The sequence below is a fragment of the Gossypium hirsutum genome, chromosome A04 (assembly GCF_007990345.1).
Source record: "Gossypium hirsutum isolate 1008001.06 chromosome A04, Gossypium_hirsutum_v2.1, whole genome shotgun sequence".
Classification (NCBI taxonomy): Eukaryota; Viridiplantae; Streptophyta; class Magnoliopsida; order Malvales; family Malvaceae; genus Gossypium; species Gossypium hirsutum.
The window spans coordinates 89,161,062-89,180,822 of NC_053427.1; the positions used below are offsets into that span (position 1 = coordinate 89,161,062).

The 19,761-nt window shown below is 34.2% G+C and overlaps 1 protein-coding gene and 3 long non-coding RNA genes across 24 annotated transcripts; 3 read left to right on the forward strand and 1 right to left on the reverse strand.

Annotated features, from left to right (window-relative positions):
- Positions 1-306: 306 nt before the first annotated feature.
- Positions 307-7,670, reverse strand: LOC107934887 (uncharacterized). Of its 4 annotated transcripts, XM_041111814.1 has the most exons (6): positions 7,286-7,586; positions 6,388-6,437; positions 4,602-4,659; positions 3,346-3,446; positions 1,434-1,552; positions 307-546 (listed from the first exon to the last, which is right to left on the reverse strand). In XM_041111814.1, the coding sequence occupies exons 3-6, from the start codon at positions 4,613-4,615 to the stop codon at positions 427-429; spliced, it is 354 nt and encodes a 117-aa protein (XP_040967748.1). In that variant the 5' UTR covers positions 4,616-4,659; positions 6,388-6,437; positions 7,286-7,586; the 3' UTR covers positions 307-426. The 4 variants fall into 4 exon arrangements, with proteins under 4 accessions (XP_040967748.1, XP_040967749.1, XP_040967750.1 ...); XM_041111815.1 differs by lacking the exon at positions 6,388-6,437 and having other exon boundaries at positions 7,286-7,670; XM_041111816.1 differs by lacking the exon at positions 6,388-6,437 and having other exon boundaries at positions 1,633-3,446; positions 7,286-7,611.
- A 111-nt stretch (positions 7,671-7,781) lies between these two features.
- Positions 7,782-12,351, forward strand: LOC107934888 (uncharacterized). Of its 8 annotated transcripts, none has more exons than XR_005925876.1 (7): positions 7,783-8,113; positions 9,153-9,270; positions 9,934-10,076; positions 10,179-10,369; positions 10,451-10,675; positions 11,027-11,144; positions 11,808-12,351. It is a non-coding gene; the product is annotated as an uncharacterized lncRNA (long non-coding RNA). The 8 variants fall into 8 exon arrangements; XR_005925880.1 differs by having other exon boundaries at positions 7,787-8,113; positions 9,934-10,071; XR_005925878.1 differs by having other exon boundaries at positions 7,798-8,113; positions 9,934-10,100.
- Positions 12,352-12,988: 637 nt separating this feature from the next.
- On the forward strand, positions 12,989-16,123 carry LOC107934889 (uncharacterized). 10 transcript variants are annotated; one of them, XR_005925884.1, is made up of 4 exons: positions 12,989-13,448; positions 14,005-14,216; positions 14,321-14,405; positions 16,015-16,123. It is a non-coding gene; the product is annotated as an uncharacterized lncRNA (long non-coding RNA). The 10 variants fall into 10 exon arrangements; XR_005925889.1 differs by having other exon boundaries at positions 14,324-14,405; XR_005925890.1 differs by having other exon boundaries at positions 14,005-14,189.
- A 72-nt stretch (positions 16,124-16,195) lies between these two features.
- LOC107934883 (uncharacterized) lies at positions 16,196-18,827 on the forward strand. Of its 2 annotated transcripts, XR_005925894.1 has the most exons (4): positions 16,196-16,273; positions 17,806-17,904; positions 18,233-18,283; positions 18,718-18,827. It is a non-coding gene; the product is annotated as an uncharacterized lncRNA (long non-coding RNA). The 2 variants fall into 2 exon arrangements; XR_005925893.1 differs by lacking the exon at positions 16,196-16,273 and having other exon boundaries at positions 16,550-17,904.
- The last annotated feature ends 934 nt before the right edge of the window (positions 18,828-19,761 follow it).

Here is a 19,761-nt window from a genome sequence, read left to right on the forward strand (position 1 = left end):
CTCTTGCCTAGGGTGGATGGCTAGAGCTACTTTCTTGGTATGTAAGGGCTATTTTAAAGGACGGGTCGAGATTGGTTGGTGAAGAAGGGTTAAATGCCTTGGTCCTCCTTTCAGGCGTTGTAGTTAGGTTTATATATAGGTGATAAAGGAGTTCACACGTTTCAAGCTTATTGAGAGTAGAGATACTTCGTTTTTTTTAGTGGCGATGATGTGATGTTTCAGATTAAGGATGCAACTTTTTGAAACAACTAGGTAATCAATGAATTTAAGACTCACATGCACTTAAAGAAATTGGTCTTGCGAAGGTGGTGTAACGTTTGGTACCTTGTAATAGTTAAAAGGTAACAACTGGAACTTAAAGGGGAAAAAAACAAGAAAACTCAGCTGTAAGTCTGCCACATGCAGCTTAATTAAAGTCTATTTCGATTATTTCGATTCTCGACCATTTAAATGTCCAAATTCTTGCTTCCAATAAGCTTGTGCTTCTTCGAGTGTCCGAAATGTCCAAATATGAGACTCAGCTTTCTCGCGAGCCTCCAGAATTTCCTGTTTTCAGCAGGACCAGTTCATTATTGGGGAACAGACAGCAAAGGTAAAATGCAACTGCAATTTAAGTTTTTTCTACATGGAAAAACCAAATAGTTGGGCTGTCAATAAACCTCTCTACAGTTCCTAGACATCGTTCCGTTTACATGAACGTTATCATCATTAGCATTCATAAAATGACAAGCTATGTTTACTTACTCAGCCTCTTCATTTCCCTAAAGCCTTGTTCAACACAATTCAAACATGAGTAAAGGGTATGCGCTTCCAAATATAAGAAATAACTCTAAAAAAATAAGTATACTCATATAGGACACATATCCGTATAACACAGTTTTGAACTTAACTAAACATTTTGGAACTTCTCATTAATTCATTATTGAAGAGATGAATTCACAGCATGCAAATCATAACAATAAAATTACGATTAGTCGGTTATTGATATGTAAACCCTAAAAGTGAAAATGCTATCTTTTTTTCATTATGGTTCAGAGATTTAGGGCACCATTTACAATTCCCAAAAATATGGAAGATTTAGGATACTACAGAAAGACCTAGTTTAACATTACAATTGAAAACAAGCTCATCCCAAGCAATTAGGATTTCTCAGTAGAACTTGATATCTTATTTGGATGGCACTCGCAACTAAAATTGAGATTTGTGATCAATGGCTGCTCAAATTGAAAGAGACATTACATTTATAATTGTTGATAGTTCATCTTCGACCATTCTCCAATCAGCTTTTAGCTTATGAACCACAATTTAAGCATAAGGCAACCACAATGTAGCTTATTAACAAATTAAATATAAATTGAAATAATAGTTTTTCCTTAAATCTTTTTGCAATATTTTTAAATCGGAAAAGAATTAAAAGAAAGAGGAAAAAGAACCTGGAGTTGAGAAGAGGGCTTGGTTTTCAAATACAAACAATCCCAAAGAGCACTCCATTTTCCATAGCAATTATCCAAAACTCCTTCTCTGTAATACTGTTGCAATTGATGAACCGGAGCTGCCCAACATCGAATCAATTCATATAAAAAAAATTGAAATTGGTAAAAAAAAATGGAAAATAGAGAGAGGGAGGAATACAATAGCAAAACCAGAGCACGTCCAAGCATTTAGTGCAGGACAAGCGACGTTGAGAGACAGAGGATTCTTTTTCGGCACTCATCTTTCTTCTACGTCAATCTTGCGCGCTGGCGTCGAAATTATATCTTTGGGTTATAGTTGGGCTTAGGCCCAAACACCATCACCGGGGAAAAAAAATTGAAAATGGAAAATTCATTCTGATAGTAGAAAGGGATAAATTTCAGAAGGCTTAATGATAATTCAGTGATTAACGTTTACATATTTTGTCAAAATAATTTTAATTGTATTTTAAACCTTTTTTTACCATCAACTTTTATTTTTTTTTAAAATTGTTTTTTTAAAAAAATTTGATGACTTTTTAACGGGATGATGTAAAATTTCATACTTAAAATATTTTTAATGAGATGCAATTTATTATTACTTTGATAACCCAATAAATAATTACATATAAAAAATAATAAAATAAATAAATATTTCATGAAATTAAAATAATAACTCTTAGTTTAAAAAAATAAACTTAATTATCTAAAAAAAATTTCAAAATGAAATGAATGCACACATTCAAGATTTTTTTTGTTTGATTTATTAATTATTTTTTTAAACCTCTTAGTAAACAAATGCATGCATTCTTCATATTGAAACTTTTTTAGATAATTACATTTATTATCTTTAAATTAGGAGTTATTTTTTTAATTTAATGTATAATTTATTTATTTCATTATTTTTCACATGTAACTATCTTATTGAATCACCTAAGTAATAAATTACATCTCATTGAAAATATTCCACATCATCCACATTAATTTTTTTAATGGTACTTTCATCGAATCTGTTTAAAAAAAAACAGTTTGAAAAAAAAAATTAATAGCCAAAAAAAGCTAAAAAATACAATTATGACCATTTTGACAAAAATATGTAAACGTTAGTGATTAAATTTGTCATTAAGCCAATTCCAAAATTATGAAGGTATTTTGATATAACATAAATATTGTATAAGATTTGGATATGATTTAATTGCATATATAAATTTTATATTTTGGTTAAATTAAACACATGAAATATTTAATTTGATTTCAGTTGTGTGATCATAATATAAATACTCAGGTAAGATACAAAATTTTTGGAATATTAATTTGAATCATGCTAATTAAGCTTGAAATTGTTGGACTAGATGTAACAAATTACAAAAACAAGTTGTATAGTATAAATTTTAAACAAGATAATGATGCATTAATGTATAATATAAATATTTTAAGCGTAATATAGAATATTTATCACTAATTAATAGATTTGTTGTCGTGCATAATATTTACCATCTCTATACGATTTTACTATTTTCACTTTCCTAATTAATTGTTTTTCAACCTCATTAATGTATACCTCAAGAACATTTATTGATTGAAATTTTCATTAAGCACATAGGTAGAATAATATAACGGAAAATCATTAATAAGTGTGATAAAATGCTTTTCTTCTTTAAAAGTTTTAACAACAAAGGGTCCACGTATATCAGTGCGTGTTATTTTAAGAAGTTGATTATGATTTAAAGTCATATGCAATTATTTATTCCTAGTTGTGAAGCTGTTTAACTCTGAATGAAATAAATTTTCATGTATTTCTAAGCACCATATTTTTGGAACTACAAGTACAAAAGCATAATTCATAAATTCAAAGAGAGAACGGAAAAGACAATGTTGAAGCAAAGATTCATACCTGATGAAGCAAGGGAATCAAAAATCCCAAAAACAGAAACGGCAGAGAAAATCACAGTATAATGTGTCTTTGAATTCTTTCGGGCGTCGGTTACAAAAAAGCTAAAAAATATAAGAGGTAAAATTTGAAATGAGACAGACATAATAAAGAAGAGAATAAAAGGGAAAGAAATGTAACAAAAAAAGGAAAATGAGGAGAATAAACTACGAAAACATGCCAATTATCACAAGCCACAGGAACTAAACAGAAACCCAAAAACCATGACCATTATCACAGCACAAAAAACCAGGACAACTATCCCAAGTCGCAAAAAACCAATGGCCACATAGGCCCAGAACAAAAAGAACACGAACCCGATCCAAAAACCACAAAACCGTCCATCTAAACAAACCACCCCAAAACATCAGTAGCACAAGTCAACCAAAACTCAAACACCAAGTAAGAACAGACAGCACCAGGACATGGAAATACCAATAATCGCACAGAGAACTGAATAAAAAAGAACAAATATCACCCTCAAGCCATGAAAATACTTCCCTTCAAATGCCAACCTTACCTAATACATCTGCTATCTCATTTCCCTGAAAACATTTGACCAGCTGACTGATCCAATTAATGAACCTAATAATTTCAAGGCATAAGGCCACTTCCACGTTCATTCCTTAGAATCCATCCTCTTAAATACGATAAGCATCCCTCAAAATTCCAACAAATTCTCATCTATTACCCTTAGCAAGACCACTAGTGAAAATAAATTAAACAAAAATAAAAAACACAGCCCTTTATCTAGACAGCTCTTAAGACAAACAAATGAACCTCTACTCTCTCATTCTAACTTAGAATGTGTTACCCCACAAGTCTCGATGCATTACTTTAGGCCAATAACGGGCTACTTGTCAAAATGCACAAGGACGACGTATCTTGTCCAACTTATAAGGGCATGGGGTGTTTGCATTTCTATCCATTTTAAGATAAAAATGGAAGAGGTCAAAAGTAGTGCCTTTCGAATTGTTAAAAGCCAGACCAAGTTCCAGGTCACGACCAGAATTTGGTTGAGGGAAATTTGTTTTAAGAAACAAATAAAAAAATATTTATATATAAAATGAGCATCACCTGTTGCAAGAATCAAGCCATAGTTCAAGAAGGAAAAAAAAAAGCCTGATTTCTAAAAGATCTTTCCAGCATACAAATAAGCAGTGACTGAATCAGCAGAATTTAAAATCAGAAGTAAAAAGAAATAGAAAAAAGATCAGAACCTTATCATCTTCATACACCACGGTAGCTGGTATTTCCTTGTTGATGATTTTGTCAAATCTGAAAAAAAAAAAAAGAGTAAATGAGAAGGAATGATCCCGCTAATTCACATCAAAGTGAAAAGGGAAGGAAAATTTAAATTATTCTAAAAAAAAGAATTCTTTCTTTTCTAAAAGAAGAAATTGATGAATAGAAGGAGAAGGAGAAACATAGGGCTGGGCTGACATGGTAGGAGAATCAGAGGGAGCAGAAGCAAGAGCAGCTTCTTTCTCCGAAGCCATGAGGGAAGATGCCGGAGGCAAACAGGTTAAGTGAGAACTCAAAACAAACAATCGGCTCTTCTTTATTTCATCATTCATCTATAAATATAATCACTAACCCTAGTTTCTTGCCTTTTTGCATCAGGTGAAAAATTTATATAAAAATTATATTTAATATAAATTTGTGTAAACCGCACAGTAAATTCTGAAGCAGGGCAGTGATAAATATAAATTTGTGTATTTAATATAAATATAAATCACTAACAGCACAGTTAGGTTGAAAGGTAATCGCCGCATATGCCAAGCTCACTTCCATGCATACCTAGCTAAAGGATAAGCATTGTGTAACTTATGCATATTATAAATAATTACTGACATTCCTCAAGCTTTGGAGGGATAAATATCATGAGCATACTCCATTGGCGAGTACCTTTCAACCTTTTCAGGCATACCTCAATGAAGGTACAATTATACAAGTAATTACAAGTTTTTCAGGGAAAAATATTGTGCAATGTTCAAGCACATATTTCAAGGAACTTAGCTTTCAATGCATACTTCTACTTCTCAAACACTTAACCTACGAGACATACTTTCTATTCTTAAACACAGCCTTCAAGGCATAGTTCATTTTCTTTGGCAGTTAGCCTTTAAGGCAAACTTCGTCTTCTCAAATACTTAGCCTTCAAGGCATGCTTTGTCTTCTAAGACACTTAGCCTTCAAGGCATACTTCGTCTTCTTAGACACAGCCTTCAATGCATACTTCAACTTCTCAAACAACTAAACTTTTCAAAAACAAAGCCTCTTCAGGCACATTTAACCTTTTTAGGTAAATAGCGTTTCTAAGAACACCTTGCACATTTATACTTTGCCTCCAAGGCTTCATGCATTCATACTTTGAATGTTTACACCTTGCCTTAAAGGCCTTGTGGTGCGAATTTCACAAGAACAATCAAATCACAAACTTTGCAAAAATTTCCTCCAATTTTACGAAACAAAGTAGGCAGAAAAATTTCTAGACAGAACTTGCCCGGAACATAGAGACTTCACTAATACTTTTTGTCTCAGGTAAGCTTACTTTATAACCTTCCCTTCAACTGAGGGCAATTGTTACACATATCCTCACTTAACATACCTTCACCAGACCTCATCAATTGGGACAACCCCACCAAACAGAATAACCCTGCTAATCACCACCCTCTGCCCAAGGCCACGTCACGCCAAGCTAAACCACTCTGTTGACATTACTCTTTATCCTCGTTACATCAAATCACATAGCCGCCCTAATATGGCACCCACTTTGAATAACAAGCCCACCAATAAAACAAGGACACATGGCTTATAAGTGTTCCCCTTAAATACTCTCCTCAAACCTCATAACAAGAGGGGACCAATCTATCTACTACCAGTTACAACTCTCGGCCCATCGAGTGAACTGCCTCCAACCTTCTTGCCACATTCTTATATTGTATCAACAAAACCAATTCAGAGCAGTAATATAAATAACATCAGGCATGATTCTCTATTTACATACTCCAGACCTCCTAAAGCTGGGAAATGCCAAAACACCATTGCCAAGTCTTATAGAAAATAACCAATAGAGAACCGTAAAAGAGAATGATTAGGAAAAAAAAATAAGAAATATGTTTCAAGTTAACCAACAACAAACAATACCAAGCATGTTACAGGCAAAGTTGAAGGAAAAGAAAGTCATTATGATCAAAGTGTAGCAAATTGTAAAGCGGCATTGAACATATTTTGCAAGCCACATACCATTAAATTATAGAAATTGGTAGTCCAAAAATTAGTGCATCTTATAGACTAATTTGAACTCCCAAGGCTATGTTAATCAAAGGAAAAGAACAAACCCAGACAATCAGTTCACATATTGATTTTCTTTTTTCAATGTTGTCATAGTGTGTAAATGTTGAGGGTTAAAATCTCCAATTCTTATCAATATCAACAAGCATCCCAATTAGATTATTATTATTATTTTTTTAAACTAAAGTACAGACTTTTTGAAAAAACTAAGAAACAGAATGTCACAACTCACAACAAATTAAAAAGACATGTTATTACCATCCAGAAAAACTACCAAACAAACTCTACATGCGTCACAACTCCCACCGGGTTCCTAGGACTAAAATCAAGCCAACACAGATGCAGTAAACAATTTACATACGGATGTTTTTTGTTTAGGCAATTAGTATTCTGCTAAGCAAAGACTTAAAAGAAATAGAAAATAACACAAAAGCTATAATATTAAACAGAGGGAAACAAACAATCCAAAAATAAAGACCGACATCTGTAGATTTGAAAGACGGAATGAAACAGTGATTTCTAAAGCTGAAAACCAAAAACCCTAAGAAAAACCCACTGAAATACAAGTAAAAAAGCATGGAGCTGAAACTAAAAAAGAGACTGATACCTGAAATGAGTCTCCGTTGAAGCAGCGAATTTCAAAAATCACAAAAACCAGAAACGCCAGAGAAAACTTAGGGTTTCTCTCTCACGAAAACTCTCTTCCTTCTATAGCATGTGTTTTTTTGGCCCGTGGATACCCAAAGCTACAAAAGAATAACAGGAAAACGTTGAAAAGTGACCGAGAGCAAGAGAGAATCGCCGAAGAAATGGGGAGCAATAGATTGAATAGATAATTGAGGATTTAAATCTCGAATGATGGGAAGGAAGCTGGCCATTAATCGTAGGTAAGACGCTAGAAGGTTCCCGGATCGGGGATGTTCTAAGTAAGGATACCCCGCCTTTGTATATCCCATTCCAGGGATATCCGAGTGTGGGGTCTAGGGGCTTGGGCCTTGGGTTTAGGGTTGGGCTGGTTTTTTTGGCTTTTGTTTCAGTGTCTGGGGCTGTGGATTTAAAAAGAGCATTAAATATACATCGGAGATTTAAAAAATCTTCCGAGAAGAAGATGCCCGTTGTGTCTTTTCAAATCCCTTTCCTTCCCCATCATTTCATTCCAGAGTTCTCTCGCTCTCTTTTCAAATTTTTGCTTTCATTCTTTTTTACCTTCGGGTAACCAGAGGCCAAACAAACATCCCCCATTTTTTCTCGATTCGATTATCTCTCTTCAACTTTTTTCTCTCTTTATTTTTTAGTTTTGGGTTACGAGAGGCCAAAAAAAAAAAACACATACGCGCTACAGTAGGAAAACAGTTTTCGTGAGAGAGATAAACCTAAGTTTTCTCATTTTATGTGATTTTCGAAATCTCCTGTTTCATCGTAGACTGATTTTCAAGTATGAATCTTAACTTTGTCTTTTGCCTCCTTACATCTGTAAATGTTCTTGTTTTTCTTAATGTCGGTTCAAAGCTGTTTGAAGAATCTCATGTCTTCTAGGATAGCACCTTATCAGAAAAAAAATGGCTTCGAATTTTGTGTAATTCATATTTTAAGAAGCTTTTGGAAAATGTTGCCTTCTTTTTGCAGCAAGTGATTTAAGTAACATTGATTTCTATTTAGTGGAGTTAGCAGTTAGAACTGCATGATAAATAAATCTACTTAATTCATAGACCATCTACATTTGTACAAGCAGACAAACTTAAGATAGGGGATCCTGCCAAGGAGAAGGAACTAACAAAATTAAGGTCACTTTTCCCTTTTTAAGCCATTGGTTAATGACTTCGGTTTTCATCGTATTAGTTTGCATGAATTTGATTCTTTGAACAATCTTCTTGTGCTGTTTGGGGGTTAATTCAAAATTTTCCGAATCAGTGAATTAATGGTTGATGTGAAAATTTGATTAGGACAATGTGAAAAAGTTATGTTCTAATTCTCTGGACTATCAAGTTTTAGGTATGTTACGGGAAGCCTACTCTCTGTTTACTGGTAAGTTTAACAAGTAAAGATAAATTTAATCTTGAGTGTTAAATGAGGTCGATTTCCTTTAATCTACAGTTTATATATATTTAAGGTCAGGGAATACTTTTCATTACTTGAACACTTGGCTGTTTTCATTTAATCTACAGTTGATATATATTTAAGGCCACTGTCCTTGTACAAGTGCGGTTTGATAAATTTGGAATTCTGTTTTTGTTTCAGTAATATCAGCAGTATTGACACTGCTTTTCTGGTCTGTTCAGTAATCCATACTGAGCTTTATGTCATCGGAAACCCACTGCGAATTTAACCAGTGTTTGTTTCCACTCAAGTTCATGTCAACAGAAAATAACAGAGCTGAGGGGTTTTACCTATGTTTTCTAGCTGAAGTTGGCCTTTACTCTGTGGTTCCAAAATGGCCAAATTTAAAAACTAATGCAAGTTTGTGAATAATGCAGGAATCCACGGTGTGAATTGAGGGTCCATCGATAGTGCTGTAACAACTAGTGTAAAGCCAGAGTCCACTGACAATGCAGTGACCCCCAATGTCAAGCCAGAATCACCTGAGAAGATCCAGTAAGTACTTTGTTCATTAACTGAAAGTTTTCTGGTGATCTAAAAATTCGAAAGTTGTGTTTGATGTTTATCTTTAGATATATGCTTATTTGAAGTTTTTTAGAAGATTTAATAGGAAAGTCGTCTTTTAATGTTTCATTTTCCTAGTGAATAGTCTGCTTTAACATTTGAATCTCTTTCACGTTCCCATTTCATATGTGCCTATGTTATGAGCTTCAATATCTAGTAACATTTTTTTAAGAACCTTCATACAGGCTTTTAACAGCTACCATTTCTTTTAAAAACAAATGCTTTTGGTTATATCTAACCAAGTGAGGGCCTTTATGATTTTAAAGCCTGGGCAAAGAAACATGTTTTACATTTGCATGCTTGATATGTTGCTTCACGATGAGTTTTGTGGAGATAATCACTACTCAGAACTTAGTTTCATGAAATGTCATTCTCAGACGTGCGAATTAATTTGTTGTCATCATGTTGTGTTAATATCAACAACTTAATCAAATCCCCCTTTCTTTTCCTGGAGACCTTCAAAATTCAAACATTGTTTGATTATATTAAGTTAGAAGATAAACTGTCACTGATGATTCTTGTAATTGTATATCTCTGTTTGGTGTTAAACCAGCTAAAAACATTGTAATTTGTATAAATGTTCTTATTATACAGAATCTGCTACTCTGGTTGGTGGTTCTTTGATTTTCTTCAACCTGATCAATGCGCTGAGGAGTCTGCAACTGTATGAGAACAACTAGGGTGTTTTGATTTGTTTATTCAGGATACAAAGTGCAACTAATGATTCTGCGTGTTATGTATTATTTTGAGACTCTTAAACTGTGCGAAGCTCTTATTCTTATTTGAAATATTCTAATTTTCTTCATTTCATTAAATGTTCTTGACTTGATGGTTAATAGGTTTTCAGTGGACCTGACCATTGGGCCAATGAATTTGGTGCTGAAAGATTGCGACAAGAGTCTGTCGATGATCAATGGGTCAATGAATTCTCAAAGTTGCATGTTGATGACTGGGCAGAATTTGGTCGTCAAGTTGGTGAGGGGGCTTTGGGAGATAGTTGGTCTGATAACTGGGCAAATTCATATGATGAGTAAGTCTAGTAGCCTTGAAGAAGTTCACTTTATAACCTCTCTTAATTCTACATGAATGTTTTGGATGTGAAAACTTGTAGGTTCCTCAGCGGTCGGACGCTTCAAGGGGTGTCTTTGCATTTTCTGATATGAATCCATATGTTGGTCATCAAAATCCTTTAAAAGAAGGTCAAGAGCTATTGAGGAAAGGACTTTTGAGTGAAGCAGTGCTTGCCCTAGAGGCTGAAATTATGAAAAATCCTGAGAATGCTGAAGGTTGGAGATTGCTAGGAATAACCCATGCTGAAAATGATGATGACCAGAAGGTAATCCACTTTGCTCTAGTTTGTCAGAGTTGGATAGTTCGTGTGTATTCTTACACCAAAAGACATTGTTTTGTGTTCCTTAATACTACAAGAATTTCTATTAAGAGATGTGACTGCTTGTCTAGCTCAGCCATCTGTTCAGCATCTTTGGTTATGATTCTTTGCCTGGAAAGGTTGACTATTTACCTTTCTATTCCACCTAGATCTAAATCATTTTTAATCTTGTCTAATGCCCTGTGAAAATAAGAGAGCTAAGGGTTTTACCTATGTTTTCTAGCTGAAGTTGGCCTTTACTCTGTGGTTCCAAAATGGCCAAATTTAAAAACTAATGCAAGTTTGTGAATAGTGCAGGAATCCACGGTGTGAATTGAGGGTCTATCGATAGTGCTGTAACAACTAGTGTAAAGCCAGAGTCCACTGGCAATGCAGTGGCCCCCAATGTCAAGCCAGAATCACCTGGGAAGATCCAGTAAGTACCTTGTTCATTAACTGAAAGTTTTCTGGTGATCTAAAAATTCAAAAGTTGTGTTTGATGTTTATCTTTAGATATATGCTTATTTGAAGTTTTTTAGAAGATTTAATAGGAAAGTCGTCTTTTAATGTTTCATTTTCCTAGTGAATAGTCTGCTTTAACATTTGAATCTCTTTCACGTTCCCTTTTCTTGTGTGCCTATGTTACGAGGTTCAATAGCTAGTAACATTTTTGTAAGAACCTTCATAAAGGCTTTTAACAGCTACCATTTCTTTTAAAAACAAATGCTTTTGGTTATATCTAACCAAGTGAGGGCCTTTATGATTTTAAAGCCTGGGCAAAGAAACATGTTTTACATTTGCATGCTTGATATGTTGCTTCACGATGAGTTTTTTGTAGATAATCACTACTCAGAACTTAGTTTCATGAAATGTCATGCTCATACGTGCGAATTAATTTGTTGTCATCATGGTGTGTTAATATCAACAACTTAATCAAATCCCCCTTTCTTTTCCTGGAGACCTTCAAAATTCAAACATTGTTTGATTATATTAAGTTAGAAGATAAACTGTCACTGATGATTCTTGTAATTGTATATCTCTGTTTGGTGTTAAACCAGCTAAAAACATTGTAATTTGTATAAATGTTCTTATTATACAGAATCTGCTACTCTGGTTGGTGGTTCTTTGATTTTCTTCAACCTGATCAATGGGCTGAGGAGTCTGCTACTGTATGAGAACAACTAGGGTGTTTTGATTTGTTTATTCAGGATACATAGTGCAACTAATGATTCTGCGTGTTATGTATTATTTTGAGACTCTTAAACTGTGCGAAGCTCTTATTCTTATTTGAAATATTCTAATTTTCTTCATTTCATTAAATGTTCTTGACTTGATGGTTAATAGGTTTTCCGTGGACCCGAATTGAGATGGTTCTGCAGTCAACACTTATGTAACCCTAACACTTTCAAAGGATAATTTTACATTGAACTATTTAACTGCAAAATATGTGATTCAGTATTCCTTTTCTTGTGTCTACAGATACAAGAAGATATTAAGATGCTAATATCTTAAACCCTAGAATGCAGGGGTTTATATATAGAGAGAGATTAATCATAGCATGTATGTTATTGTGAACACTGAGACTTGTGGTGTGGTTTTTTTTTTTTGGTTTGCTCAGAAATAAATGGTTGGTACTTTCTTGATTTTTAGGTTCTATGCGTTTGGAAAATATCGAAGTGATTGAAAATGTATAGATATAATCTTAATGTCATATGGTTACTACTTGCATCATAAAACATGTCTACTGCGATGTGCATGACTCTTGGCTTGCGCACAAAGATTTGTGATCAAAGCGTGCATAACAATTAAAAGTAATCAAAGCGTGCATAACAAGAAGTTCTGGGTTTATTTTCATTCTTATTCTGCCGTGGGGATATCCCTGTTATATCCCGTTTCGGGATAAGCTATTACAGGAATATTCCCCTCATATCCTATCCCGGTTCGGCATTTTTATTGACCGGTTCAGCTGTTTTGGTATCCGGTTCAAATTTTTTATGTGTTTGGACCGGGTTACCTGCCTTACTTATTCCAGCTGAGGATATCCCATTCTAGGGATATCCCGGTTTGGGGTTATCCTCATGAAGGATATCCCGGTCAGGTATATCCCATTCTGGGGATATCCGGATTTGGGGTGTAGGGTTTGAGGCTTGGGGCCTGGGTTTAGGTTTGGGCTGGTATTTTTGGACTTTTGTTTCAGTGTTTTAGGCTGTGGATCTCTGGTCAATATATGTGCCCATCTCACAATCTGAACTATAAAATTTAAACATTCTTTTACGATTTATATACCCTTTAAGCATAAAAACTTTAATTTTGGTGTTCCCATCAACAATCTCAAAGATTAATTAAAGGGGTAAAATGCAATGTTACCCTACTCTTGTTTAATCGGTTTCCCCAAATTAATTGTCTTAAATTTGAGTAAATAACTTCCACTACATTCAAATTCAAGTCCATTTGCTCTGCTGTGAGTGAATTGGAGAGAAATGAGAAGGGGGAAAATTGCCCCAGGTGGCAATGAAGCGAGAAAAAGGAGCGAGAAAGGAGACTCGAAATCCCTCAATGCCTATTTCAAGCAGAGGAAGTCACGAACAGAAGACTTCAAATGCCCGGATCTTGAAGTTGAAAATCAGTAACAAATAAGAGAACCGGGAAATGAAAATAAGGGCAAGCCGGGAAAAGGGTTCTTCGCTTGCTATCTGCTAACCTCTCTCAGCCCTCGTCATAAAGGCCACACCTATATCGGGTCTGATTCTACTGTTCTCTTCCTATATTAATATTTTGCCTCATCCTCACCGTGTTTCTTTCTTATCTCAACATTATGGATGCTAACGCTTCTTTTTTTTGCTGTCAAAGATAGATATTTTCTTTTTTGGCAAGATATCTTTTCCAATTTTACCTCTTAAGGTTCAGCTTTATGATTCTGTACTTCTCACTCGAGTGTTTTGAATGGTACATGACATGTTCCAAGGCTTTTATTAGATTCGTATTTACACCCTTTGAGATTTATCTGAGTAATTCCATTGTAACTCGATGTTTACTTGGTTAGGATCTTTAAATTCAAATTTCGCTTTTTTCCCTTCAAATTTTCCGTGTAGTTTCTTTTCTGGTTCATGTTTGATTCGTTACCACTTACCATGAACAAATTGATGCTACTATCTATGTGGCTTATTAAGTCATTTAAATAATATCAGCTTGCAGTTGTTTTCCTTTGATATGAGGTTCTCTAGTAAAAAATTCAAGCTGACCAAACGGTTTGCAGTTTGAACTATTTATCTAACGGCAATGTTGCCCAATTGCAGATTAAACCCACTGCGTCGAATAAGACAGCACAATGGGGAAATAGGGAGGGGTGCTTGGAGGACAAAGAGCCGACGCCCGTGGGAAATGGTTGTGTGCATATATGGTTTTCCAACCAATGTATCTGCTTATCCATTTCTTATGCTTGTTGCTAAACTGTTGTTCAATTTACTTGGTTGAGTTACTAGTATGTTGTTCTTATATATATCCTATGGTAAATATTTGTTTTGAACAGAACTTTGCAACTGTTGTTTTCTGACAGATAGGTTTGCTCATGTCTTTGATTCAATTTCGTCTTACACTGTCTTTCTCTACCAGCAGTATGGCGGATTTGCGCTCATTTTCAACTAAAGAATTTTATTGGCTCGCATCATGCTTTTGGGGCATCATCATCTGCAAACTAGTAAGTAGTCCAATATGCTTTTGCTTTCATCAACAACATTTTTGGTGGATTGGAATATTTTTCAGCTCTTTCTTCTTCGTAGATTTCGGTCAAATTCAATGGCTTTTATTAATCTTCTTTTTCATTTCCATCTTTTATAAATTCAATACACTCTAATCTTGGCACTCGGTAAACCATCCTCAGCCTTATCTAGTTCGTGTTACTTAAAATTTGTTCCTAAATCTTGTTGATAGATTAGCTCCATAGGTAGCTGTTTTTCTTTTCTGGGAATGGTAATAGTTATGGTAGTATAAAATTTCTTAGAATCATATTCGGCCAGTTTCTATCATTTATTTTTATCCAATATTTAGGAATAGGCTTTGAAATTGGCAATTAAGAAAAAGAGAATGACCGTGAATAGTACCTTAAAACAGAGAGGAAGAATAGGTTGGTTGAGAAAAAAATGGTTTGGCACCAACAATGATGCAACTAAATTGTGCTAACACTCATAAAAGACCTGCCTTCCTGAGATTCTAACCTCAAATGAAGCATAAAAGGGTTTGGGAAACTTAGGATAAGACAGCTCCACACTGACGACTAAAAGACCTTGGTAGTGGTTCCACTTTTGGACCTGTATCTTTGAATTTTGGGTCAAAGTTGTCCATATCTACATTTGCTGTCCATGCCCAAGTTGGAGTACTTTATTAGGTTTGTTCTAAGTTGCCAAAGTTTGTGGACTATTTAGGGAAATTATCGAAACCCCCTAAAGATTAGATTTAAACCACTTGATCTTAGGTTAATCTATTTAGGACTGCCTAGAACTGCAGTATTAGATTTGTCATCAGTACATCAGAATTCACATTTCACTTTTAGAGTACAGAATGTACATATTTATCTAATTTCTGATACTCATATTTAGATATTCTTACATTGGGAGTATTTGAACTTTCCAAACAAAAGAATCATGCATTGGAAACATAATGCAATTCTATCTTTAAATATCATAAGTTGGCTTTAGCTTTAGAAGTAAATTGAGTAGCTGCATAAGAATTTTTTTTTTTATATGGTAAAGGTAATTTCACTTCTCTTTCTGGTTCTATTTGTTGGTATTTTTGATAGTTGAAATGTTTTCGAGATTAATGCAACTTATTGAGTTATCTGTCTTTTTAAACTATGTACCTAGACTCTTCTCTTTTTTTTTTTTTCTAAAGTATGATGATCTAAATATATGGAAGAACTTTAAAAGGTTTAGTATACCCATGTTGGACGCATCCATATATTATATCTGACACTAACCCTCGATTCTAAGTAACAGCCTTTTAATACTGTTTGAGATAGTCTCTCTCCCTCTATTTAAGTTCTAAATATGTTCGATATTATTCTTGCAAGTCTATGATATAACAGGTTTTATCAGCCCTTTTTGTTTCAAAGGATATGGAAAACTAAGTGATAAAGAAAAAGTGGAATGAACAATCGGTGCAATTTTGTCCTATGTTCTTTTCTTCTTTTCCTTTTTCTTGTGTAAAAAATTGTTCAAAATATAACTTCCTTTCCTAAAATTCTTTGCAACATTGATCTAGATAGCCTTATCTTGTACAGGGATTTTCAACTTTCCATGCTTTAATTGCAGCATGGGCTTCTCTCTACCTCCTACTATTCTCAGATCTTTTTGACGAGGATGCCAGTAATGACTTGATTGTTAATAGATTCCAAATCCCAAGATAGCTCAAAAAGGGAGAGGCAAGTTTACATAATCTTTTTTACTTGAATGATTTTCACATTGATTTCTTAGCTGTGGGATTTATTGAATTCAGGAATAGAGAAACATTCCCAGATGAGACTGAAGCCTGTAAACGCTGCAACTGTAGAAGATCCAGATGTTTGACACTGTAAGTTCACATGCGAGACAGAACATTTCACTTAAGTACTATGTTACTCGGACTTGGTTTAAACATATACCCGAGATCGGTATGTTTAATTTTCTTTTAAGTTTCTTCATGTATTTAGAAGATGTTTGGAATATGATACCCCGAATGTTCAGAGGGTGCTCAAAAACTTTATACAGTGTCTACTTTCATTTTATTCAATCACATCAATATACACATCATTAATAAGACATATGTTTTAGTCAAATAATCAAATGCATATAACATTTGCCATTTCCAAATGTTTCACCTATATTTCATTTCAAACCGAAAACAACTAAGCTTAAAACATCATTTTTAGCCATTTCATTATACACTTATCAAACACTCAACTCACAAAAATGGGCTTGTACATAAAAATTTTCAAAGGAAGGTATTAAGGGTATTTTAGTCATTTTGTAATTAAAATTAATTAAAAGGGAAAATAAGGCCAAAATGTGTTCATCTTCTCCATGCCTTCGCTGAATCTTACCTCTCTCCATATCTAGGGTTGAAAACTCGATATAACAACAATTGTCCCGATCCAACTTTGACCCCCCTTGCTCTTGAGCTAAATAAGTATAAATAGAGATGTTTAATATTTTGATCAATAGTGTTTACTTATTATTCACATTCGGTAATCAAATATCCATCTCATTTTAATATATTATCATTACCACAATTAGTCTTAAACCTACCGATTTCATAACTAATATATGTTCATACGCAAATGTTACTTTCACCAAATGCTCTTGTAATTAAATTGCTTGAGGTGCCTAAATGGCATATTGGTTGTATGGATTATTAGTCTATTGTATGGACCTTTTTATGCAGGTTTTGAGCATCTTTAGAAGCTTTGATCATATGTGCAAAAATACTTAGGTTTATGCTTGGGAAGGGTGAAAGAAATGGCTTGATTTTAGCCATTTTCTTGTCCACACGACCTAAGCACAGCTGTGCATCCCCTGTAGGTTTTAAAGGTTGCTTTTTGAAAGTTACACGAACTTACCTCGACAAATGTTCGTGTACATAAATCTACTAATCCGACATTTTCCTCCTTTCCTCGTTCTAGCTCTAAATTTGGTCTATCCGGATCTATAGGAGTAAATTTAACATCAATTTATCATATTTTATATTCAAGTGAACTCAATTTTTATCCTAGGCAAAATTACCATTTTCCCCTTAACTTTTGAAGATGTTTAGAAGATGTTTGGAACATCTGTTGAGTTTTGTTGTTTGTTGTGATCAGCAGTTATTGTGAGTGCTTTGCAGCAGGGATTTACTGCAAGGATTGTTGTGCATGTGATAACTGTTTAACACGCCAGATTATGAGGATATTGTGCTTGATATTCGACATCAAATTGAATTGCGTAACCCTCTCGCATTTGCTCCACCTATTGTTAACCCACCTAATGATTCCCCTAATGTTACTTTAATTATAACTTTATAATCTTACACTTTTTTTCCCTTTAAATTTATGTAATTTCTTAAGTGTTTGACATGAGAAAATATGTCAGGGTGATGAAAACTTGATGAACACTCCAGCAGCCAGGCACAAAAGTGGATGCAAATACAAGAAGTCAAAATGCCTAAAATAGTATTGCGAGTGTTATCGGGTATGTTTTAACTTGGTAGCTCCATGTTACTTATGTTGCTTCCAATTTCCTTTTTTATCTTGAAGAACTTGTTTTCAAGATCCATGTGTAATATACACCTGGATATTGATATGTTATATGACTCTCCAAGTGTAGAAAAAAAACTCTTTAAATTATTGAACAAATCAGTGTTAGACATAAACTGACAATACTCAAGTTTGTGTTTAATATATGGTTGTCATCTTATTTCCTTTTCGGATGAAAAGTCAACTTGTTAAGATGATATAGTATATGAACTTAATTACCTCTAATCAATCTGAATGCACAAACATTCTTCATTTATTTTTAGGCTAAGGATGCCACTGTGAGGATTGTGACAATTCTTTTGGCAATAAGTCGGGTAATTTCTAAACTTGAAAATGATTTAACATATCTATAATGGACACATTTCTGGATCGTAGGGGTGAAACCAGAATTTTTTTTGGATCGAGACTAAGTTACACATTTTTGTATGAGATAAATGCATTTCTTAATTATATTAGTTATAACTTCATATTTTTAGAATCATTAAATCAAAATTTCATTATTTTGAGGGTCAAACTATAATTTCACCATGAATTAACTTATAATTTTATACATTTTGGGATCTATAACCCTGCCTCCCTTCCCCATGCTGAATCTCATGCTCCCACCCAATCATTTGTAACATGGACCATTAAATGCTTATTTGTCCTGATTCGAATGATGAATGCTGACCCTAGCTGTGATGCTTACATACAAGTATTATATACCCAATTATTATGACTAACTAACTTCACCATGCTGGAGCTACAGAATCAATGTTCCAGAGAGTGGAAAACAGCAGAATCAGTCTCATGAGATGCTAATACAGCTCAAGTTATGTCTGACAGCACCTTTGCTGGACTGCTAATTCGTTTTCATCATGTGGGAAAACTCGTCTGACATCCTCTTCAAGATTACATGATATGAGGGACTGTCAAAATGTCTCACTGGCTGAATCAGAAAAGAACTAGCTTCATGCTACTCCTCTGCCTTGAGTCCTAGCACCATGTCGGATAAGGATGATATACTGTAGTCATGGTAGATGGTTTCCTGACTACCACATGAACCTCCACCCCACACGTGAATCTGGCTCGGTTCTCTTATGGTGAATGACTTGATCGTACAATTTGTTATGGAAATAAAATTGTGTGCTATGCCTAATAAAATTGATGAATGGATATCCCTCCAATTATGTTATCTCCATATTTTGCCTAATTTTATGATTTTATTTTTTTACATACAGAGGCTCATGCTATGACCTTTGTGTTTGTGTGTATTTTTGTTGCAATACATCCGTTTTCTTTTAATTATTTTCCTTATGCGTTTCACTTTTGGACTTAATTTTGACTTGGCTCATTTTTCTATAGGGATTTGTCGTTAGTTCATTTTTATAAGAGGGATTTAAGCTCATTATATGAGTGCTCTTGTAGGATAAAGCATTTCGCATCTCTATATTTTTGGATCTTTGCTTATTTAGCAATTAAATCTAATTTGCCTAAGCCTGATCTGATTTCTAAACTGGACTGTTTTGAGGTTCATAAAACTTAATTGAGTTATTGCTTTTGCATTTAGTATTGCAAGAACTTTGCTGAAAGAGTGTGTAGCAGGAAGGTAGTTGGTCACATTTGAAAGGTTCATGTTTCCTAATTTAATGAGCTTGAAGAGATTTTGGCTTGCGGTATTTGTTTTTTCTTTTTTTGCTCAACTTTTCTTTTGGTCATGTTGGAGTGAATTATGTTCGTCTTTTGTTCTTGTTGCCTGGAGTGAAACTTAACCGTAGATCGGAGATGCATAACCTTAGTTGCTTTGCAAGCT